At 38.8% G+C, this 24,852-nt stretch overlaps 2 protein-coding genes across 2 annotated transcripts in view; both read left to right on the top strand.

The window, feature by feature from the left end:
* The window catches only part of LOC117985477 (uncharacterized protein F58A4.6), a 138,214-nt gene that overhangs the window by 34,927 nt on the left and 78,435 nt on the right, over nt 1-24,852 (top strand). The gene's annotated exons all lie outside the window — the stretch shown is intronic.
* wkd (TBC1 domain family member whacked) lies at nt 6-23,813 on the top strand. Its single transcript, XM_034972282.2, has 7 exons — nt 6-513; nt 12,260-12,381; nt 12,780-12,972; nt 14,245-14,428; nt 15,316-15,510; nt 16,410-16,642; nt 17,076-23,813. Exons 1-7 carry the CDS (start codon nt 380-382, stop codon nt 17,083-17,085), a joined length of 1,071 nt encoding a protein of 356 aa, XP_034828173.1. The 5' UTR covers nt 6-379; the 3' UTR covers nt 17,086-23,813.

Raw genomic sequence — 24,852 nt, 5'->3', positions numbered from 1 at the left:
TTTGTGGTCTGTGTAAAATCTTTCAAGTTTCAGCATTTTTGATTAAAAATGTGGATTTTTAAAACTATATTTTATTTCAATCTGTGCTCTGTTCCAGACGCAATGTTTTTAATAAAAATGAAGTGAATTGTTAGAAGGACGTTTTATTTCCGTAGCTATGCTTGATTTATAGTTTCTTGTGAATAGAATAAGGGAATTTGTGCGCGAAGTGCTTCATGACTGATTTGTGAATTTGCTTCAGGCTTCGGGCGTCAACATCCGGAAGACTTGTTCATGTTTTGTAATAAATTCGCACGCCCACTTCGCACATCTGGCATAGTGTTTGTTTTTGTGATAAATGGTACGGAATAAGTGATAGTACCGTGGCATAGGGCGTAAAATGTCGCTGCAAAAAAGCGTAAAAAGCGCAGGAGGTGAGCGCAGCGAGCAGGATAATGCTTCGATATGCTCATCAGTGACTACGCAGCCAGATAGACATGGTTTTTTCGGTGGAGCTCAGTATAGTCCTGAACCGTAAGTTTATTTTTTCAATTTTCTGTTTACCTAAATTACTTCCTTGTCACAAGAGTCAACAGCTGATGTGCTAACTCAGCTAAGCTCATATCAACACTTATATGTATAGTAGACTAACTGTATAAAAATCATGTCACAGGGAACATAATTAAAGGTAATTGAGTCCCTGTTCAGTTATTAAATTTTGAGGTCAACTGAATTAAGGCTCGAGTAAAGATTTGTCGTTATGATTTTGCCAGTAATAATCACTGTTTGTAAAGCGCTGATAGCCTAGTGGTTAGTACGTCCGCCTTCTTCGGGAGGTCGGGGGTTCGATTCCGGGCACGCACCAGTAACTTTTCGGAGTTATGTGCATTTTTAAAACAAATAGTAAGAAAACATTGTGAAGAAATCTGCATGCCTGAGAGTTCTTCATGTTCTCAAAGGTGTGTAAAGTCTGCCAATCAGCATTGGGCCAGGGTGGCAAACTATGGCCTAAACCCTTCTCACTCTGAGAGAAGACCCATGCTCAGTAGTGGCCTGGTAATGGGTTAATCATGATGATTATTATTATTTATGATGATGATGAACCACTGTTTAGTAGTTAGTATAAAGTCCGCTGCTTTTGTTTTTCTGAAGTTTGGCAAGAACAGTCTAAATACATGTATTTACTTCACCCACTAGTGCGGAGCCAGGGCAAGGAGGCTAGTAATTGTAAGGCCCTATAACCACTTAAGCAGTGTCGATATTTCAACCCAATTGCATGGGTCCGGTTGCGGTCGTGACTACGACCCATGCAATCGGGTTGAAATATCGACAAACAAAATCGCCAAATTAATTGTGGGTTTTTACCCGTTATCTACATTAAAATAATATAGCATACTTATATTAGAGAGGTCAATGGGACATGCTACATTCCCACCATCAGTAACATTATATTCTTGAGATGATAATCAGAAAACACAATTCCTAAATCATAAATGATTTATTCATAAAGGTGTTACACCTATGCACATACAAATCATCAAGGTCTAGTCAGTTGGCAATGAATATAACATCTGTTTGCTATAAAAATACTCCATGACAACACTATTTATTTAAGGTTAAGTACTAGAATCCGCATCTCCTAGGATCGCGCCCGACGCTCTGCGGACTAAGCTACGGTTCGTTTACTGCCAGTGACGAAATTTGTGATATGACACTTTTGCAGTTATCGAAACTACTTTCAAAGGCCCATATTACAACGCAGCTCTTTGAAGTGTCGCTACTAGATGGCATAAACCATCGCTTCAGTACTAAGTGTCAGTCAGAGCGTCGGGCGCGATCCCATGAGACCCGGGTGCGATTCCAGCACTTCCACACAGATAAAGCCAGCACTGACCTGCAGAGTGGAGTAAAACTAGAGCACAGGTTTTGATAATAACAACTTAAATTAAGCATTATTTACTTTGTGTTCCGTTTGAGTCTCCTCCATCTTTTGTTTCCATTAAATACAAATTTTCCTTATCTAAAAGTAAGTAAAGCTGAGTTTAATTTGTATCAAAATAGTCAATGCTCCACATCCCATCACACCACACAAATCTGTAGGTACAAGCATCACTTTTGTTTCCATTATAAGAATTTCAACCTTATCTTAAAGTAAATAAAGCTGAGTTTAATTTGTATCAAAATAGTCAATGCATCACATCCCATCACACCACACAACTCTGTATGTACAAGCATCAGACCTGAAAATTGCAATGCCACAAATGCAAGTTGCAAGTTTGTTGCTTGGGATTTACATGAGACATGTTAAAATTAAATTAAATTTTTCTGAAGTTTCTATATAAAATTAAAACATGGTTTTAAGTGTACTCTCACTGTAGAAACTTTCACATACGCTAATTATCCATTGTACAGTTATTTTTAGGGTTCCGTACCTCAAAAGGAAAAACGGAATCCTTATAGGATCACTTTGTTGTCTGTCTGTCTGTCGGTCTGACAAGAAACCTACAGGGTACTTCCCGTTGACCTAGAATCATGAAATTGGGTAGGTAGGTAGGTCTTATAGCAAACATAAGGGGAAATATCTGAAAACCGTGAATGTGTGGTTACATCACACACACAAAATTAACTTTTGGTCATGAACTAATACTTAGTATTTTCAATTTTCGAAAGTAAGATAACTATATCAAGTGGGGAATCATAATATGAAAGAGCTTTACCTGTGCATTCTAAAACGGATTTTAATTTATTATATGCATCATAGTTTTTGAATTATCATGCAAAATGTCGAAAAAATACGACTGTAGTATGGAACCCTCGGTGCGCGAGCCTGACTCGCACTTGGCCGATTTTTACAGTTACCATGCACAATAGATGCTTAAAACTTGAAAAATTAAAATCTGTGAGTGTGTTCAATTAGAATGTAAGAACAGAACATTTACGGTCTTTCATAATGCTCTAATTGTTTCTCGTAATTTGAAGGTTTATGAAGACCCACTTATTATTTTTTGTTGCCTGTGGAAGTTATCATTATCAAGATAAATATGAATTTCACTTTTTTAAACATTCTTAAATATTTAAATACTTAATATTATTACTTAAGTAATAATAAGCTAAGCTGTGATAGCCTAGTGGTTAGAACGTCCGCCTTCTAATCGGAAGTCGGGGGTTCGATCCCCGGGCACACACCTCTAACTTTTCGGAGTTATGTGAGTTTTAAGTAATTAAATATCACTTGCTTTAACGGTGAAGGAAAACATCGTGAGGAAACCTGCATGCCTGAGAGTTCTCCATAATGTTCTCAAAGGTATGTGAAGTCTACCAATCCGCACATGGCCAGCGTGGTAGACTATGGCCAAACCCTTCTCACTCCGAGAGGAGACCCGTGCTCTGTAGTGAGCCGGCGATGGGTTGATCATGATGATGATGATTACTTAAGTATGTAAAAAAACCTTTCTAAATGATAAATTAATATAGCTATTAGTATAGACATTTTTAGGATTCCGTACCTCAAAAGGAAAAACGGAACCCTTATAGGATCACTTTGTTGTCTGTCTGTCCGTCTGTCCATCTGTCTGTCACGAAAACTACTTCCCGTTGACCTAGAATCATGAAATTTGGTAGGTAGTTAGTAAAGATAATAGACCTTGCTGCGCGATTGCGGGAGAATGACAGCTACAATGTCACGATCGCAATCATCTCTGATTGGTTAACGCTCGCTCACTATTGGCTACAATGCATTGTTGCAACAAGAATCGCACAAATTCAGCCAATCAGAACAATTGAGATTGTAATAATTTGATGCAGGTTTTAGACAATCGCCCTACTGAAGACTGCCACTGAAAATTAAGTCTTGGACTATACAGTGCGTGTATAGTCCTACCTAGTACATTTGAAATAGTTTTTTGTTAGTTACACAACTTCCCATACATAAAGTAACAACTTTCCAACAGTTTTGCGTGCATACATAATTGCTGAATTAACCTTGATACAATGAATGACTTAGATACTTTTGAATTCACTCGATTAATTACTGATAATTGATATTATTTGTTACACTTGGCCGGTTTTTTAATTTCATGGGACAGACTCATGTACGTGAAAAATAAGTTGGATGCATCTCTGGCGGATTTTGCGCCTCTTGAGCACTGCACTGTTTCAACTTTCGTGAATATACCTTAGAACTAGTGTTAATTAGAATAAGTCAGTGAACAAGTGATTAATATCGTTAAAGCTATGACGTGTGAACTGGTGCAACTATGACTAGGTTATTAAGTGCAATTAAATTGTCACGCCTTCCGACCACGGATCTACAATGTGCTGCCGAAATAATTTGTGACGGTGTTGCGACTTGCAACTTGCAATGCGGTACTTCTTTTGAGGCGTCCGGTCCGTTAATGGAATTGACTGGTCGTCCTGAGTCTATCGATTGCTATAGATTTTTTTACGGATACATATGCAAGCAGTTGTCTTGGGTAGTGCTAGAAGTGACTTCGTGACTATACCCTCAGGAGTACCTCAAGGGTCCATTCTAGGCCCCCTTTTATATAACGCCTATATATTTGACATTGGAAGCTGCTTCCACCATGCGCAATACTTAATGTTTGCGGATGACAAAAAAGTTTTCGCCAAAATACGTTCCATTGAAGATTGTTATAAATTACAAAAAGACCTCAATGCCTTGACAGAATACTATGCAAGGAACAGGATCTCAGTTAATGTTAAAAAGTGCCACCATATAACTTTGACTCGTAAAATAAATATAATTGAATTTGACTACATAATCAATGGCACAAACTTACCCAGAGTGACTACCGTTAGAGATCTGGGTATCCAAGTTGATACTAAACTTTCAATGGATGTCCATATTGATAAGGTAGTAAATAGAGCTTACAAACAATTGGATTTCATCAAACGGGTAACCCGTTCTTTTAGTAATGTGGAATGCATAAAAACACTTTACTTCGCGTATGTCCGGAGTATTCTAGAATATGCGTGTAATATCTGGTCGCCTCAATACATAATATATGCCCATAGGCTTGAAACCATACAGAGGCAGTTTCTTAAATACTTAGCTTTTAAAGACTTTAAAAAATTTAATAGTTATGAGGAAGCGTGTACTCACTACGATATCGGCTCACTGGAGCATAGAAGGGAACAATGTAATATGTTGTTACTGCAAGTAATTTTAACCGGCTCAATCGATTGTCCTAGCTTACTCTCAGCCTTTTCATTTAATGCTCAACCTTTAAGAACGCGTCACACGCGCCTTCTAAATGTTCCCAAATCTAACTCAAATTATGCTCGAAATTCTATAATTCCACGCTTGGTACGTACTTATAACAATCAGTTCGCTGAGTTTGACTTATTTTACCTATCAAACAATAAATTTAAAAAGGAATTAAGAAACTATCATCGTAAAACAAAAAAAAAAAGTAGCTAACATCTAAATATGCATGCAATCATACACTCCCATTTACACACACACACACATGCACACACGCTCACACATACTCATAAGCACACACTCACACACGCATACACACACACATACAATCATACACACACTGTTGTAATTTTATTTTATTATTGTATATACCTACATTTATTCTAACTCTATTCTGTTAAAATAGTTTAATTATAATTTTAAGTAATCTCTTTTGGCCTTCTGTTATACCTAGATTTAAATTTAAATAATAATTATGTATTTACGCTGTTGATTACTTTCAAATAAACAAAATAAAATAAAATAAAAATATTTGTATAGGGTCAGTCCGTATACAGGACCAGACTACGAGACCTATCCAATTGCAACGGGGAGTTCGACAGGGAGACGTAATCTCCCCGAAGCTCTTTACCGCAGCTTTGGAAGACATCTTTAGGCTTCATACAATAATCAATGACCTTAGCAGAGCTTCTCAGCAAGTGGGCCTAAAAATGAATATATGAGTAAGACGAAAATCATGTCCAATTGTCTAATGCTCAAAATCTGCGATACTTTAACGGATAATAACATTAGTAGACGCAATTATGCAACTAATTAACGTTTCGCATAAGAAATTCCACGCGTTTCTTTATCGTTAGTTGGCATGCATTATTCCATTGCTTAACCATGGGAAAAGCAATTTAATGGTTAATCACCTTTCCCATTACAAAACCTAGTGCAATTTAACCCAACTAAAACACAGGTTTGCGCGTTTTCTGCCAAGAAGTCCCCTTTTACACTGCCTCTTCTCTTTCAGAGCACTCCCCTCACACCTTCCAACAGCATTGGGATCCTTGGAGTCCACATTTCGAGCGAGGTTCAATTCCGCGATCATTTGGAAAGCAAGGCCAAATTAGCCTCCAAAAAGCTTGGGGTGCTCAACAGAGCAAAGCGGTACTTCGCGCCCGAGCATAGGCTCCTACTCTATAAGGCGCAAGTCCGCCCTCACATGGAGTACTGCTCCCACCTTTGGGCTGGAGCACCCCAGTACCAACCTGTTCCACCCTATTTTTTCTACAACCGCACCGCGCGCCACCGTAAGGAATTTCACCCTCACCATCTGGGTGTCTGGTGCACTTCGACCGTCCGCTGCGCCAGATCCTTCTTTCCACGCACGTGCAAACTGTGGAACCAACTCCCATCGGCGGTGTTTCCACTAGATTATAACATGGGGTTATTCAAGGGGCGGACCAACAAATTCCTAAAAGGCCGGCAACGCATCGGCGGCTCCTCTGGTGCTGCAAATGTTCATGGGCGGCGGTAATCACTTAACATCAGGTGACCCGCCTGCTCGCTTGCTCGCTATATCTATTAAAAAAAAAAAAAAAAAAAAAAAAAAAAAATACATAAAGCGCCATACAACTCTATGTTAGTTGCCTAGCTAATCATCGCGTTGCTAGGATTTTTGATCAAAATCCTAAAAGGTCCGAGAGCACACAACTTCTGACAATCATCCATACTAATATTGTTGCGAAAGTGTCTGTCTGTCTGTGAGTCTGCTAGCTTTTCACGGCTCAACCGTTCCACCGATTTTGACGAAATTTAGTACAGAGATAGCTTGCATCCCGGGGAAGGACATAGGCTACTTTTTATCCCGGTAAAATTGAAGAGTTCCAACGGGATTTTTAAAAACCTAAATCCACGCAGACGAAGTCGCGGGCATCATCTAGTATCTGTTATATAAATAATAAAATAAATGAAGCGGCTCGTTCCAGCGATGCGCGGAACTCAATCCATATCATCATCATCATCATCGTCAACTGATAGACGTCCACTGCTGGACATAGGTCTCTTGTAGGGACTTCCACACGCCACGGTCTTGCGCTGCCTGAATCCAGTGGTTCCCTGCGACTTGTCTGATGTCGTCCGTCCACCTAGTAGGGGGTCTTCTAACGCTGCGGCTTCCGGTGCGAGGTCGCCATTCCAACACCTTGAGACCCCAACGTCTATCGGTTTTCAGTTTAACCCAAGTGCCGGGACGTTAAATCGTTTAGCAGTAGTAGCTCGCCGTTTATATGTATTACATCGATCAATCATAAATTCATACGGGATTATATAGACAGCAGACTACATTGTGATTGTGGCACAGAATTGTATTACAAAAAACCGGCCAAGTGCGAGTCAGGCTCGCGTAATGAGGGTTCCGTACTACAGTCGTATTTTTTCGACATTTTGCACGATAATTCAAAAATTATGATGCATAAAAATAAATAAAAATCTGTTTTAGAATGTACAGGTGAAGACCTTTCATATGATACCCCACTTGATATAGTAACTCACTTCGAAAATTGAAAATACTAATTATTAGTTCATGACCACAATTTAATTTTTTTTGTGTGATCTAACCCTAAATTCACGGTTTTCAGATTTTTCCTCAAATGTCAGCTATAAGATCTACCTACCTGCCAAATTCCATGATTCTTGGTCAACGGGAAGTACCCTGTAGGTTTCTTGACAGACAGACGGACAGACAGACAGACAACAAAGTGATCCTATAAGGGTTCCGTTTTTCCTTTTACGGGTACGGAACCCTAAAAAGGGCAATACGCGCAATTTATAACTTAAGACCACGCGATTCCCTTCGAGAGAATATCTTTACAGTAGCCTCGCAATATATTTATAACTAGATGATGCCCGCGACTTCGTCCGCGAGGATTTAGGTTTTTAAAATCTCGTGGGAACTCTTCAATTTTCCGGGATAAAAGTAGCCTAGTCCTTCCCCGGGATGCAAACCATCTCTGTACCAAATTTCGTCAAAATCGGTTGAACGGTTGAGCCGTGAAAAGCTAGCAGACAGACAGACACACTTTCGCATTTATAATATTAGTATGGATAACATAACATAATTTTTGTAGGACATAATATTCTTAGTTACAGGAAAATTGGTGATCTTCACAATAGGCTAACTAAAAACCGTAATAAACCTTCCGCCTAAGGAAAGTCCAAAAGTCATTTGTGGGTATTGGAATAACCTTTTATAATAAAATCCCGCAAACTATTTTGGACTTACCTTTACACAAGTTTAAAAAATCTATTAAAAGTATGCCCCTGAAAATAGCATATTACACAATTGAAGATTATTATCTAAGTGATAAAAGAGCGTGGATTTGACCTGCAGCTCGTTCCAGCAACGCACAGGACTGCAAATACTTTTTTAGACATGGAATAATATTGACATATCAAATATTTGAAAAGAGTAACCGCCGAGTTTCTTGCGGGTTATTTCAATTTATTACTCAACCCGCATGAGGGGAGGTAGAATCACAATCGCACCGTTATCGCAAAGCGCGACCAATATGCGACCGTTATCAACACGAGCGCCTGATCGATCGCGATTCATTCCACACCAGGTACTGCATCTAATGAGTACTTAATGACTCGCGTAGGTTTGAAGGAATTCGCACACGGCCATAAGAGCTTCACCTTTTCAGTAGTGAAAATGCGAGTGCCGTCAACACTTACCAGCATCGGATGCAGTGGCCCGCGAAATTCAAATTTAATTTGGTTTTTCACAATTGGTAAACTAGTGCGACAACGTAGGCTTATTTATGGCATACTTATATAAATTTCGCCCCTAGCAATATCATCTTCACAGGTTTATATAAAAATCTTTACTTGAGTGTCCAGTTTAAGAAATTAGTCAAAATAATGACTAATTTGTGAGTAGCTCACGTCAAACTCATTATTTTGAATAATCTCTTAAACTGGACACTTTCAAGTAAAGATTTTTTTTTTATATAAGCCTGTGAAGATGATACTGCTAGGGGCTCAATTTGAATGCCACGTCACAAGCCTACTTTGTCGTATTAGTTTACAAATTGCGAAAAACCAAATTAAATTTGAATTTCGCAGGCAGACCGTGTCTCCACTTAAGGCGCAAACTACACCGGCAAAGCAGAGGCGAGGACTTTCTTTGATTTTTTAAAATTTAATTTGCGCCCGCGATTTGAAATCGGCGGTTCCCCTTGGAGTGAAAGGGACGGAGCTAATCTTGTTCAGTAATTTATCGGGTTACTTCAGACGCTCTGTATGTCGCGGCCTCTGTAAGCGATACTACGATATATATATATTATGTATGTGTAAGTAATTGAGTTTAGCTGTCTTGTTTGTTTGTATGTATGTACGTTCATCGGTTCCCTCATAATTCCTAAACTACCTCATGTAAAATTCAATATTGTAGTCGGTATGATAATATGACCAAATGAAAATACGGATAACATTTTGAGAATTCGAATTTTGTCTCATCTGTTGTAAGAAAAAACTTCTTCCGTGGACGTGGTTTTGAGATGGCAATCGGAGAGGAAACGCCCCGCACACTCGCACAGCCCTCGCGCTAACCAGTTGCGGGCGAGCGCGGGTGACGTGCGGGTGTATCGGGCGTCCCCCGCCTCATACCGCGATTGCCATCTCAATCTGTCGACGACTATACTTCTTTGGATGGTCGGGATTTAGGTTTTTAAGGCTGTGAAAAGGTAACAGATAGACGGACAATCACACTTTCACATTTTAAATATTAATGTGGATATGAATTACGACCAAAATCATAAACTCCGAAAAGGAAAGCAATCTATACTCTGACTAGTTAAGTACTTGAAATAGTAAGTAGATACCTTTAGGTAGGTTTTATTATGTAGGCACATATCTTAGGTAAGCGTTTATGCAGCAGGCATATATTATAGTTACAGGTACTGTACGTGACTTTGTCAGTAGAAAGCAAACATACATGACTAACTAGATAGTTATATATATTTAACACGAATGAAACGATTCGTTGAAAAGGGAAACCGTTCGATAAACCACTTGAATAAACAAATTCTAGAGAATCATTCTGGTGAGGCGCAGATGTGGTGAGGTAAAATCAATAAAAGTGAGTCTAAATCGCGGTATGTACTGACATTTGACGCCTGAGTGTGACGTTGAAGCCTCGACGTTTTGTTAGTTCCCTAACGGCGATTACGCACTACACTTCCGTCATCCGAGTTCTATCCGTCATCCGTGAGAATACCAGCGATTATCTACGACATGTCATAAGATCCCATATACAAAACAAAAAGGAAGGTATTTTCACGGACTCGGATTGGACTGTGTATAGTGCGGCAAGGCTATCTTGGCACGTGGCGAAAATCGGAACTAACGCTGTCGTCAAGTGTCCTCTTTGTTCTTGTTTGAATATTCTAAGCCTGTTCTCCAACAGCGCCCTCCTGTCAATGTCATTCAAGTGCCAAGAGAGCCGTGTCGCTGTGTAACTGTCGTGAACTGTACTAGTACGCAATCTCTATCACACCAATTAGTACCATAGCAATCTAAATTGACAAACATGTGAAAAATTGTAATTAAAATATCATTACGTAGTATTTTAGAGATTTGTACACAGTCAAATTAGCACTATTATTGCGCTAAAAATAAAACAGTCGGAACGTAAGTAATGAGGTATTTACAGTTGCGGTTCAAATTGGCTGAATCCAAAGATAATGAAGGCTAAATCGAAACTTCAAGGAAAAGGGGTACTTTTTGTAATGATTCATAACATGAACGTCACGCTGTACGGAAGGTGAATAATGACGTCACAATCAGTAAACGACAATTTTTTAACCGTAATTTCTGCGCGAAAATAATTTTTATGTTGAAAAATTTAAAAAAATTGTCGTTTACGCCACGTGAGGTCAGTACCTAATCGTGATGTTGAAAACTTTTTTTTTTTTTTAATGAATAAAAGTCATGATTTTTTAAATTTATTCTCATTAATAATGAATTCTAGCCCCATAAACTGCTGCTATACAAAAAATCACGTCATTTCATTACTACAGTCCAAGACCCTATTGTGTTGAAACAAAAACCAAACCTCATGATAGATGTTAAAAACTCGTAACTACATAAAAGGCCGACAAAGTGTACGATCGAATAGACTATCAGCCCATATAAATCACGGAATGGCAATCTGGCCATATCTAGCCGTACATGATTGAAGTCTAGCCATATTGTCAAGTGGAAGTGGACGTTCAGCAATTTACGGTTCCAACTTCAGCATTCATCACAATGTTCCCCTTTTTTCACCCAATAACAAATTCAAGTGCAGTATAACCTCAATAGCTCAACGGACTGCCAGACGTACAAACGCATCTTCAATTACAGATTAACACGCCTTTCCACTATATGCCTTCAGCGCATCCTATGTTATAGTACTCTGTGGAAAATTTATTAATATTCACCACAGAGTTCTATATTTGTACATAGGATATTCACAGAGTACAGTGTTGCTAGCTTTGGAATTTCATTTCACGAGATTCTGGTCTTCCTATAGGCACTCAAATACGAAATAGACCTGCTGGTTATAATATCATTTTACAACTTGTTATCTCAGTTCAGCGCCAGACAGAGATGAGAGATATTGTCAAAATAAGCTGTGAGCTTTTCTTTTACGTATTGTCTATCTATCTTCCTAAAAGCACATTTTTGTTTGGTGGCTTTTCAATAGATTCTTCATAAGAATGTGTATCAAAGTCCTAGGAAAATCTATTGTTGTGAAGGAAAGCTGCTGTTTTGTCATAACAACTTGTCCATTTGTAGTTAGGTATAAGCCGAGTTTCCTGCTGGTTCTTCTCGGTAGGAACGGTATTCCGAACCAGACAAAATCGATGATTCAAAAGCACTTGTAAAATTTTACTTAAATAAAAATATATTCTATTCTATTTTATAATACTTGTAAGGACGTCCTAACCACTAGGCTAACACTGCGAATAAACTCCTCTTAAACAATACATAAAGCTATGGTGTGTAATTGTATTTCCTTGGTTTCAGAAAACGGACAGTATCGCCGAGTACAATACTGAAGCGGGAACAAAAATGGCTGCGTATGCTGAACAACTGGGAAGCGTTTATGAGCAAAAACTACAAAAAAGTGCGCGAGCGGTGCCGGAAAGGTAAAATCTGATAAATATCTAGCAGTATTAAAATATAACGTAGTTGGTATGTAATATAATCTAGATTGCTTCGAAAAGAAATAGCAGGAATGTTGAGCTATCCTATACAACATAACTAGGTCAGTCAATCGAACCCTCGTACATTCTCACATTTTAGCGCTTCTGGAAAAAATCTCTCCAATAGAGATAAGCTGTCCTTGCTCGTAAATTCAATGACCATAAATAAATGCCTCCAGATTTTTTGTCAGGCTTACTTCTGACTAACGTCTGAAAACTGAATGATCATACCGTCGTTATATGTAGCTTAGAACCTTATCCCACTTCTGATGTTGAACTATTGTTGTCCCATGTCTACTACAAGCCTAACTCAAGATACCCCCTTACTGTTATTGTTTCAGGCATCCCCGCCTCAGTTCGACCGAAGGCCTGGCTCTACCTGTGCGGGGGTCAGTTACTGCTGGAGAAGCACCCCGAGGAGTACGAGGAGTTACTGAAGGCGCCCGGCGACCCCAAGTGCATGGAGGACATCCGCAAAGACCTGCACCGCCAGTTCCCCTACCATGAGATGTTCATACGAGAAGAGGGCTTGGGGTGAGGGAATCTTTCTCTGCTTTTATACATCCATATCCATACTTAATATTATAAATGCGAAAGTGTGTCTGTCCTCTAGCCTTTCACGACCCATTCGTTTAACCGATTTTGACGAAATTTGGTACAGATATAGCTTGCATACCAGGGAAGGACATAGGCTACTTTTTATCCCGGAAAATCAAAGAGTTCCCACGGGATTTTATAAAACCCTAAATCCATGCGGACGAAGTCGCAGCCATCATCTAGTACCTACATATAGGAATAGAAAATGGTTGAACGAGGAAGGCTGGAGATTTTTTTAATTTCATGTCATGGCTTGCGCTTGAAACAGACGCCGGAAGACAACAACTGAAACTTTAGTTTTTTTATTTGCAAAGAATATCGAGGTTATTAAATATTTTGCCTTATTTAAATTTTGATAATAAGATTTATAATTAAATAAAAAGTAGGCAAGAGACTCGTAATGCGGTATATGATGAAGATTTATAAACTGATAAGATAACATGAAACTATTTACTTACTTATTATATGCATTTCGTATTATGTGGAAAAGATCTACTGATATAATTTACTGCATTTTACCATGAGAGACATTTATTTAATACGTCGTGTTGAGACCTTTTGATTCTCAATGGTAGTTGAAATATGCATCGCCATCTCTTCTTTTTCCCTGGAATGCAAGCTATCTCTGTACAGACAAAAGGACGGACCGCATTAAAAATTATACACCACATCACTTCTATATTACACAATTATACACTTAGTCATTCTCGCGTTTGTATTATACACTTAGTCGTTTTCGCGGTTCGTTACACGCACGTCATGTTCACTCGTGTTTATAGAGTGTGGAAGATGGTCCGAGCGTTAGGGTGTTTGTGCACTCATCCGTATTCGGTTCGTATCCATGATTTTTCGAAGTGGCCGTCATACAAATACTTACTCATTCGATTCGTATTTTTACGGTATCCGTGATTTCTGCAGGATGAGTGCACAAACGCCCTTATCCTTGGAATAACGCTTGTAGGAACACTTTTTATTTTATTTTATTTTCATGGCAGCCATTTTGAACGCTTAATTATTTGTGATTTCAAGTCTCTACCTATTACGGTTCACGAGATACACAGAAAGACCGACGGACATACAGCAAAAGCTTAGTAATAGGGTTCCGTTGACACCCTTCGGGTACGGAGCCCTAGAAATTATAGGTATCTCCTCTTTGTTGAGAGCGTTTATTATTCAGAAAAAACATCAATCTCATTGATTTTATCACAGGCAACAAGAACTGTTCTGCGTGCTAAAAGCGTATTCGGTGCTGAATCCTAAAGTGGGGTACTTCCAAGCTCAAGCACCCGTGGCGGCGTTCCTGCTGATGCACATGCCCGCGGTGCAGGCCTTCTGGTGCCTCGTCAGCATCAGCGACAAGTACCTCAGCGGCTACTACAACCCGGGCCTGGAGGTGAGAGCAGTATTTTCCAACAAAAACTTACCTGTTGGATATAGGCTTCTCTAGACGCTGCTACTCTATTCTGTGTGAGTTGACGTCCATGGGAAATCGACCTTCTGGTGGCTTGTCAGTATCAGCCACAAGTACCTTACTGGCTACTACAACCAGAGCGTGGTAAGGAGTTTACTCGACCCAAAGAGGATCTTAGCTTGACAGTAGAAGCTGGACTCGTGCCAGTTCTTAGTAGCTACCTGTTCGACGCTAAGTATTGCTAGATGGATGTACTCCCCTCAACACTTCGAAGCCCATCGCAAAGTTTACTTCTTCTTCTTCACTCTGGGCTGGTTTCCGCACTTAAATGTTTCCGTCTGTTGTGCGATTACTTACTACGTTCTCTTTTGCAACAATGACTGTTTTGTTGGACTGAAGCCTCTTTTAGGTGGCGCCCCATTTTATGTGTTCAACCTGTGGCATCCACTATATTATATCAATAAGGCATTAGTCGCCGCGTGGGTCACCACCGAAGTCCTCCTAGTCAGCGCCCCATTTTCTGTTTTCAACCTGTCGCATCCGATCTATGCCAGTCACTTTTTGGATGTCATGGCTCCGTCTAATCTGGGAGTGCCTTACACTCTGTGTTTGTCCATCGTCCACATTTAGAATGAGGCCTTGAGAGCTAGCTTTTTTTTTAAATTTATAGACTAGCGCTTGTCTGCTATCAGACCTGGCAAGTGATGATGTAGCCTTAGATGGACTGCGCTTGCCTAGAAGATGCTAGTTCAATCTTGACTTGAACGCACCCATATTATAATTGGAGGGGAAAACTGGTTCGGTTCGTTCCGGACCGACATTTCCATAGTAAAAGTCTGTATGATCTAAATATTTCTTATTTGTTATAGGTTCTTCAACGTGATGGTGACATTCTACACGCGCTATTACGAAGAACCGCTCCAGCAGTTCACAGACACCTGGGCAAGCATCGCGTGGAGCCTGTGCTGTATGCTACCGAGTGGTTCCTGTGTGCTCTCACTCGCACCCTGCCCTGGGACAGCCTGCTGCGAGTGTGGGACTGCTTCCTGTGCGAGGGAGTCAAGGTGAGGCAGTACTACAGTTTCAATTCACTAGATGCTGGAATAATACGCCGCCTCCAATTGTATACTTATGAACTTTGGACTCATCATCAATATCATTACCTTAAACTTTAAGGCGAAATGGGATTGAAGTTGTACACGGGTGCTCTCTAAGACGCGTTGCGGGTGACAGGGAGCGCTAATCTAGGCCACCCAAATTTGCACGCTTTTTATAAATATTTATATTTAAAATTCTATGTGCTCTGTTACCATAAAATAATACCGTAATCCCTTACCCTCTAACCAATAAACCTGGAATAGCGGTGGAATAGTTATACTCTGTTTTGTCTTTTTCCTTCAAATGTCAAATTACTGATGACAGAGAAAGACAAAACAGAGTATAACTATTTTACGGCTATTCCAGGTTTATTTGTTAGAGGGTTAGTGTATTAAACGTTGAACGTAAATACGAAATTTTATTAAAATTGGTTTTATAAAAATCTAATAAAACTGGTTTTTCTCTTAATGTAATTTTTTTTTCTAAATTACCAGTATACAAATGTCTGACGGTAGAACTCATGTGTTAGTTGGAGTATGCTCGACTAGTTTTGATCCTATTTCAATGGGCCTCCGATCGCGACGCGGTGCCAGGGAGACTTTAAATTGCAAGGCTGGCGCTTGATGACAATGCTTAATAAGCAATGATGAGGTAGACCTCATCATCAACCTAGAGGTTGGAGCGCGCTTGCCTTGAAGATGCCATGATGCGGTTCGTGGATTAGATGTCGACCACATATGGATGTCAACGTTCACGGCTTCACACATGTCCTGTAGTAGAATGGTGATTCAGGAACCTCACAACCTTGTTGGTTGTGAGGTTCCTGAGCCCACTCTCAAACGCTAATCACCAATTTATTTTCCAGGTGCTATTCAAAGCAGCCCTAGTAGTCCTGGCCGGAGCGTTAGGGCCGGCCAAAGTGCGGAAACGCGCCTCGGGTCTGTGCGAGACGCTGGAGGTGTTGCGGCACCCGCCCGAAGCGATCCTCACGGAGGACTACCTCATGTACCACATGCAGCGCCTCAACCTCACTGAAGAGGACTTCGAGTTCGAGCACCAGCGGCAAACCGCCAAACGACGCGCCATGGCCAATAGAAGGTACGTACCTAATTCAGTTTTTTAGTTTTTATCATTTTTAGGGTTCCGTACCTCAGAAAGAAAAAGAAATCCTTGTAGGATCACTTTGTTGTGTGTCTGTCTGACCGTTTGTCGGTCGAGTCTGTCAAGAAAACCTATAGGGTACTTCCCGTTGAGCTAGAATCATGAAGGGTAGGTAGGTCTTTTAGCACAAGTAAAGGAATAAATCCTAGAACCGGGAATTTGTGAAAAATCTAAATCCACACTGAAGAATTCGTCGATACAGAGATAACTTGCATCCCCGAGATGAATATGGATAGAGACTTCCCTCCGGACTTTCCTCCCGGAATTTTTTCTTTAAAAAAACCTAAACTTGCGCCGACAACGCCGCGAGCATCATCAAACAATTTATACTAGGACGCTTTTTCTCTAAAACGAATAATCTCCTTTACAGTGGCAGCTGATTTAGCGAGTGTTCCTACAAGCGTTATTCCAAGGATAACGCTCGGGACATCTTTCACACTCTATAAACACGAGTGCGATCACTATAGACTCACGGTAATTGATCACCACTGATCACAACAAAACACGAGTGAACGCGTGTAATGAACTGCGAAAACGACTAAGTGTATAATACAAACGCGAGAATGACTAAGTGTATAATTGTATAATATAAAAGTGATATGGTGTATAATTTGTGATGCGGTGCGTGTAAACCACTGCCATGGATTGGGTGATAGTTATTAGTAAGTAGTAGGCCTTTCTTTGTTATCATATTCAAAACGTAACCACGTGCTAAACACTATCGATAAAGTCTGATACAAACAAAGCGTGCGACGGCATCGGGTTGGATAAGGCTTGAAATAAACAAACAGTATGCGGCAGTGAATAATGTACATCGTACCTACTCGAAGGAGATAGCGGATTTGTAGAGCATTGTTTCTGTCGTTGAGACCGACAAATCGTCATATAGGTATGAGAGACAGAGACAACGCTCTAAAAAGCCGAAATGTCATTCTAAAGGCCGATGTACATTACTTTGAGCGCTTGGACCGCGTCGTCGAGAGATATCTCGCCAGCTGCGATCCAAATGATTGCACACCTATCAGTCGCGGCGGTTTCTGTCACACGGTCAGATTGTTTCAGCCTTAAGATTTTCTATATTAGAAGTGTCTTTGAAAATACGTCTGACGCGTGGCAACGTTTTGTATGGTAAGACCCTAAGGCGTGTTATGGTAATAATAAAAAAAGGTTTTGCCCACTATACACCATAATACCACACTTTTGACACTAACATCAGGTTCATAGGACCAAACTTGCGATTTGCGATTATGAATTTATTGCACTCTAGGGGTGAGATCTATAGAGCGCACTCTGACAATGCTTAGACTTAAGACAGAGTGCAAAGTCAAAATACGCTCTATCGATCTCAGCCTAAGAGCTAGAGCGCACCACAGTGCGGTGACTTGCAGTGAGTTTTAAAATCCGTAAATTGAATCTATCAAAATCTGCGGAATTGATTCCGCAGTGCGTGCACTTCTATGTAGTTCTATAGTTCACAGATTTTGCAGGAAAAAAACCTACGGGCAGACAAACCTGAAAACCTACCCGTTGCACCATCAAAATAGTGCAACGGGTGGGGTTTAAACTGGCGATCTTTCGGAATTCGGTCCGCTCCTCAACCGCTGAGCCGCTTTCGAGGCTTTAATTATCTGAAATAAAGTGTCAGCGAGCAGGAAAGGATTGCGATTATCGTAATCGTTGTCATAATCAAAGTTTGGTGCTAGGGCCCTGAGTTTTCATTAAAGTGTTGCCATTATTGTTACCGACTTTGACAAAGCTCTTTTAAATTGGTACAAATTTTAATCATGGCTGTTTAGTGGGTGTAAAACTTTACTTGCGATTTGTAGTAATAAAGGTTTTGAACATTTTGTTTTTGTAAAAATTTCGCGCAATGAAAACGATGAAAAATATATGAAAATTTTGATGTACATTATATTATAATATTTATAGTACATTATATTATAATAATTTATATTTTTTCTGGTATATAATGAAAAATGTACCTATCTTTTTATTCTCTTATTCCGAATTTTGTAATGATTCCTTTTTAGTGTCCCATACACAAGAGTATGGAAAACTTATTTAAATTTATTATAAGTGTTTGTTTTTAGTCAACATTAATTAATTATTATTATTCATGGTATATTAATTTTACGAAATCTTTAAGGGCGCTTTCTTATCGGGATCCTCGGTGGGCGACTTTGACTCGCACTTGTCTGACTATTTATTTATACAGGGTGTAACCAGAACGCTAGCAAAAACTTAGCGTTATTGTTATACTACCTAAACACAATCCAATACTAATAACCATTTGCCTCATTTTATAGTTATAGTGATTTAGTATTTTTCACAATGACGCAATTACATTCTATTAAAATAATATTTAAGTACTATAATAAAATAGTAGAATATGCAGTTTTCGCAATGTTTAGCGTGCAAAACTCGGGTCAATACCCCACCTACGACGCGGCATTAACGTTGAGTGGCCTATTTACGCAACGTTTGTTGATCTCTAGCGTCAGTCGGATGTTTTATTTGCATTATATCTTGAACTTTTACTAAATATATGTTTTTATTTAAATATTCTTTCGCGTTTTTTTGTGGTATCATATCAGTAATCATCAGTACTATCACCTGTCGTCGTTTTTGCTAGCGTTCTGGTTTTACCCTGTATCATTTCTATTATTTACGTAGAAAAGTATGATTTTCAAGATTTCAAGGTATTCAGTTTACGCTTAAGTTACAACTACTTACTTCCTCGAATTCCAAACCCAATCATTTTATCATCATTCATCACCATCGAAAATTATCAAATTCAATAAGCAGTCTCGTTATTTCAATCTATGATTGAAGGAATCTATTTTTTTTTTCTCATATATTTCTACTCAAATATATCAAACAATAAAATGGTTGGGTAGCTTACAGTATTTTATTATAATATGAGATTAAGTTATTTTCTATCTTAGTTTTGTTGTTTATAATCTGTAGTTTCTACTATAGTTGCAAGAAAAAAATACAATTCTGTTTGTGTATAAAGTTTGTAAAAAAATAATCCCTTCAATAAAAAAAGGTATTGTGATAAGATAAGTGATTGAAAGTGTAGGTCTAGTTACACTGGTGTGCTTTCAAGCTATGTTACTCTTTATCCATAAAAAGCCATGGTTCCTACGGGATTTTTAAAACATAATATCCACGCGGACCATGTAGCAGGCATCAGGCATCAGGATGTACATTACTTTTTGCCGCGTACTGTAACGCGTCAGAAAGTAATGTACATCGGCCTTTAGAATGACATTTCGGCTTTGTAGAGCGTCGTCTCTGTCACTCATACCTATATGACGTTTAGTCGTCTCCTTCTAAAGGTCGATGTACATTACTTTCTGCCGCGTACTGTAGTATTAAATAAATAATACTCTGTCTCACGGATTTTAAATGAAAATACATACTTCTAAATTGACACGATGTATTGCTTCAGCAACTTACATGTCACATATGTCATATTATGTGCCTCTACGCAAGTTGGAAGCGCCACCAGTGTGCTTAGACCTTAGGTAACATATCTGGGGGTGCTAACTTTTATAATTTAAATACCACAACCACCGAAAACTGACAGATTAATAATAATAATAAATATTGTGCCTTTTAAAATTTAACATCAAAAATTAATTCAATGATCAAAATCTTAAGCTCAATTTTTTGTATGCTCAGGCGAAAACAAATAAGATACATCAAATATTTTTCTTTAAAGTATGCAATGAAACATGATTTATTATTTTTATTATAAATATTGCACATACTTCGAATTTAGGCTATGATCTAGTTCATAAGTTTAATCTTAAGGCTGGTTGAGAAGTGCAGAAAGATAGTATACTAATTGTGAGGCAGAAAAAATCCACCCATAACTGTAGGCGCAATATACAAAGTCGAATACTATTAAAATATAGTGTGCCGGTTGCTTAGTGCATACAAACCAGGGTTGTTGTGGGTGCCAATATTTCGCCACCCGCGGATGCGGATTACCAGAAGTTCAAGATGCCTGAATTAATGCGAATGTTCCGCATTTGCGGATGCGAATATCCGTAACACCATTGTTGGGTACCATTGTACACTTTTTGATTAATTAGTTAGCGAACGAAGATATCAACAACAACTAGCAAACGCGCGAGGCACGCGCCACTCTGGCCCCGCCCACTTTCTTTGCAAGCCGTTAAATGTTGCAAATATGAATCCGCATCCGTAAAAGCTCCGCGTTAATTGATGCGGATGCGGCTGTTTTAATTATTGGGAATGTTCCGCATTTGCGGATGCGAATATCCGTAACACCCACTACCACTATAAGTCACGCCGGTGTACCTGCACAGAAATCTTATTTTTGAATGGCGCGAAAACATCTCGGCCAATCATAGCGCGCGTCCATGTGCGGTTGTTGCCGACGCGCCAGGTTTTGTACGAGCGAATTATGGGCGAGATATGTACGTTCATCGTAACTTGACGCGTGAGAATATATTGGCACCATTGTTTTGTTTGCTTTATTCCTTTGAAATTAGGGCTTATTATTGTGTGATTTGCAATGGTGCCAACATATTCTCACGCGTCAAGTTACGATGAACGGACAATAGTACGAGTCTCTTGTTCTTGTGCTTAAAATCTTAACGTCAAGCAATAAGGTCTGTATTTCATTGATATTTGGTGTACATTCGGTTTAAGTCGGCGTTGGTTGCGCTTTTCTGTGGTAGGTTGGTTTTTTCTAGCTCACATTGTTTTGCAATATGGCCCCGCCTAGTATCTTCTATTACTGGTGCATAATATTTTTCCTCATTAGATTTTTTATTTGTGCGTTGAAAACAATTGTGTGTTTTTTTAACTGAAAAAATAATTCAAACAAGTTATCTTCAAAGAATGACTATTTTCTTTAAAAAAAACTTCGTTTTATAACTAACTTATGTAGTAAAGTATAGTTATTTTTCAAGGGGGTATTTTGGTTTTAAAAACACATGACTGTTTTTTTTTTACAGAATAATCTTAGAATATTTTTATTCTAGTGTTTTGAGTGTTGTGTGTTTTTGTTCTGAAGGGATTTTTATTTAATGTTGTGTATTTGCTGTAGTTTTTTAAATGCTTTTGGAGAAAAATAGCGTTCTTTATGTCTATATTAATTATTAATGGAGCCCACACATCTGACAATAATTCTGAGATTTATAGAATGAACCTTTGCTCAGACTTAAGACTGTTAAAACGAGACGTTATTTCGCTGACATAAATCTATCCCGTTTCAACTGAATCTTAAGTCTGAGCAACGTCAAAGGACGCTCTATCGATTTCAGCCTAAGTTTCATCTTTGAATCTTTGAATCATCTGCCTGTCACATTTGACCGGCGGGGTGATTACGTAAAACGTTGCAGTAGCGACAGCAGTAGCAATGCGACAGTTCCATTGCTGTCTCTCTTCTTCTTATTTTGCTTTGTGGCTATTGCTGTCTCTCTAGCCGCTGTCACGTGTGACGTTTGACAGCAATGATCGCGAGATTTACGCTTGTCGCGAGATACGTAATCACCCCGCCGCGCCGTTGAATTTTGTAAACGATAATAATTAAGCTTGTTTGAATGTGTGGCTCCCATAACAACTTTTTATAGAAAAGCAACATGATTTATTTTCCAAGAGATATTGTTATTTTCTGATGTATTTCTAAATGTATAGAGGACCGATTAATTATTATGGTGTGTATGAAAAACTTTCTTGAACTAAACGATTATAAGAATGATTTTTGTTTAAAGATTTATAAACAAATTATAAATTGATTTAAGCTTATTACAAACTACGGGATATAAATTATATAATAGTCCGGTCAATATTGGCGTTCCCAATTGACCGGACTATAATGTAATTTATATCAGGTAGTGTGAAATAAGCTTTATAAAAATAAAACGCAACTAAATTGACAGAGCTAGATATTTATTATTATAAAGCAAGATCCGAGGACTGCCGGACGCTACTTATTATAAACGCACTGTCTCGGGTTATCGGACAAAAAGCGCTATTGGATAGATAAGCCGTCCATAAAAGTACCTCAAATACCGAGCATAAAGGCTCCCCCACACAGGCGCTTTATTATAGGTCGATAATATCGCATGCGATAATGCGTCCCGATTCCTTGCACACAGCTGCGTTTTTATCGTCCGATATTTCTTACGAGAAAGCGCGGAAAATTGTTTAGAATGACATTCCAAGTCTAGGGTTTTGCTAATGTCGATTGCGGTAATTCCACGCTGTATTACTTACCTTCGTTTCTGGCGTCTGTTCCATTGCTACTGTTAGTAATAAGCACTCTTCATCTGATGATATGATATCCATATTATAGAAACGTTTTTAGGACACTCGTCATGTAACCATTCTCAAACTGTCGATAAAACTAAACGTCCTACAAGTACCTACTACAGGTGTGTGTACGGTTGTTTGCGTCCTGATACAAAACATTCTAGAACTCATATCGGAATTTCGCAGGACGGAGAAACGCAACGTCCTACTTGATGATGATACTACATGACCATCCTAATACAAAATGTACTGAAAACAGATATCGCAATAACGCATGCGATATTATCGACCTATAATAACGCGACTGTGTGGGGGAGCCTTAATTCTGTCAATTCAGTTTTAAGTTTTTGTTCTACAGAAATGTACCTTCTAAAAGTAACTATTACTCAAAAAAGTTCATAACATACTTCTGTTATATTAAATGAGCTAGCCAACGACAACATTCTAAAACGATAATTAACTGTTGAGGTCATCTTAATTAGTAAGTGGCTGCTTTAAATCGATTCTGAAAACTGACGTCATATAATCAATATAGAAGAACGAAAGAATAATGTAAAAAGTTGTTTGTTAAAGTTCATTTAATATTATGGTAGTATAATTGACCAAATAAAAGAATTATTATGTTCTAAAAAAATTAATAGTCACTATTCCATGTTCCGTACATTCCGTATTTTCAGACTGTTTATATAAGTTTTTTATGTAGATTCGGTCGAAGGGACACAAACTTCGTCGTATTTTTGTACTGTGCTGACTGTGGCCAATTTCACTGTAAACGCAATATTCGTGTTGTAAATAAATATGAATCAAGTTCGAACTTTTGTTTTATTTTCTCATTTGCCCTCAGGAAGACCTCGATTCTCCAGTTGTAGTATCTTGGCGCGTGGCGAAAATCGGAACTAACGTTGCCAAGTGTCCCCTTTGTCCTTGTTTGAATATTCTAAGCCTTTGTTCTCCAACAGCGCCCCCCTGTCAATGTCATTCAAGTGCCAAGAGAGTCTTGTCGCACTGTAACTAAAGAGCTTCAGAGACCGGTCAAGCACTTTTGTTTTGCTTGATCAAGCTGCGCTCGTCAAACGGCTTGATCAAGCAAACGGCACTTTTCTCATACATCGAACACTGACCGAACGTCGCGTCAAGCAAAAGTATAAAATCGCATCAATCAGACATTGTCGTCAAACGTCAAAATACTTGAGTCAAACAAAAATCTATTGAGGGATAGCGGTGGGGGGGGGGGGGGGGGGGGGGGGGGTTCCCGCCTCATAGCCCGATTGTCATCTTGACCTGTCGCGTACTATACGTGTGATTGTTTCCTCTAGTTTTCTATATAATGTGATATTAAAGGAGAGAAATCCAAAAAACTTATAGAATTATAAACGTATCGTTTTTATTTCAGTTGTATATTATAAGTACCTATACTTCATCAAAAACTATTTATAAATGTACATAAATAAATTTCATTCAAACCAAAATGCAAAAAAATGGTTTTTATTCATGCCGCAACTTACAACGCTACTCGACGCATGTTGAGTCCATCAAATCTGACTATTTTCTAGTCGTTTCACAGCCGACATTCAATCTACTTATCTGTAATCTATCGATAAGTCACCAACCTTGTTATCTGATAAAAATTGTATGGTCTTTTTTGACAAATAAAAACAGTTGCTAAGTAACTTATCCCTGAATGCACTCATAACAATCTGATAAAAGTCCATTCAATGACTGATTGCAGATAGCTTTGAAATGTCACAAAAACTTATCATTAAATCTAAATATATAAAAGGAAAAGGTGACTGACTGACTGAATGACTGACTGACTGACTGACTGACTGACTGACTGACTGACTGACTGACTG

Source organism: Maniola hyperantus, chromosome 9 (genome assembly GCF_902806685.2).
Source record: "Maniola hyperantus chromosome 9, iAphHyp1.2, whole genome shotgun sequence".
Classification (NCBI taxonomy): domain Eukaryota; kingdom Metazoa; phylum Arthropoda; class Insecta; order Lepidoptera; family Nymphalidae; genus Maniola; species Maniola hyperantus.
Note: the sequence above shows the minus strand (reverse complement) of the source record. Positions and strands in the feature narration are given on the sequence as shown.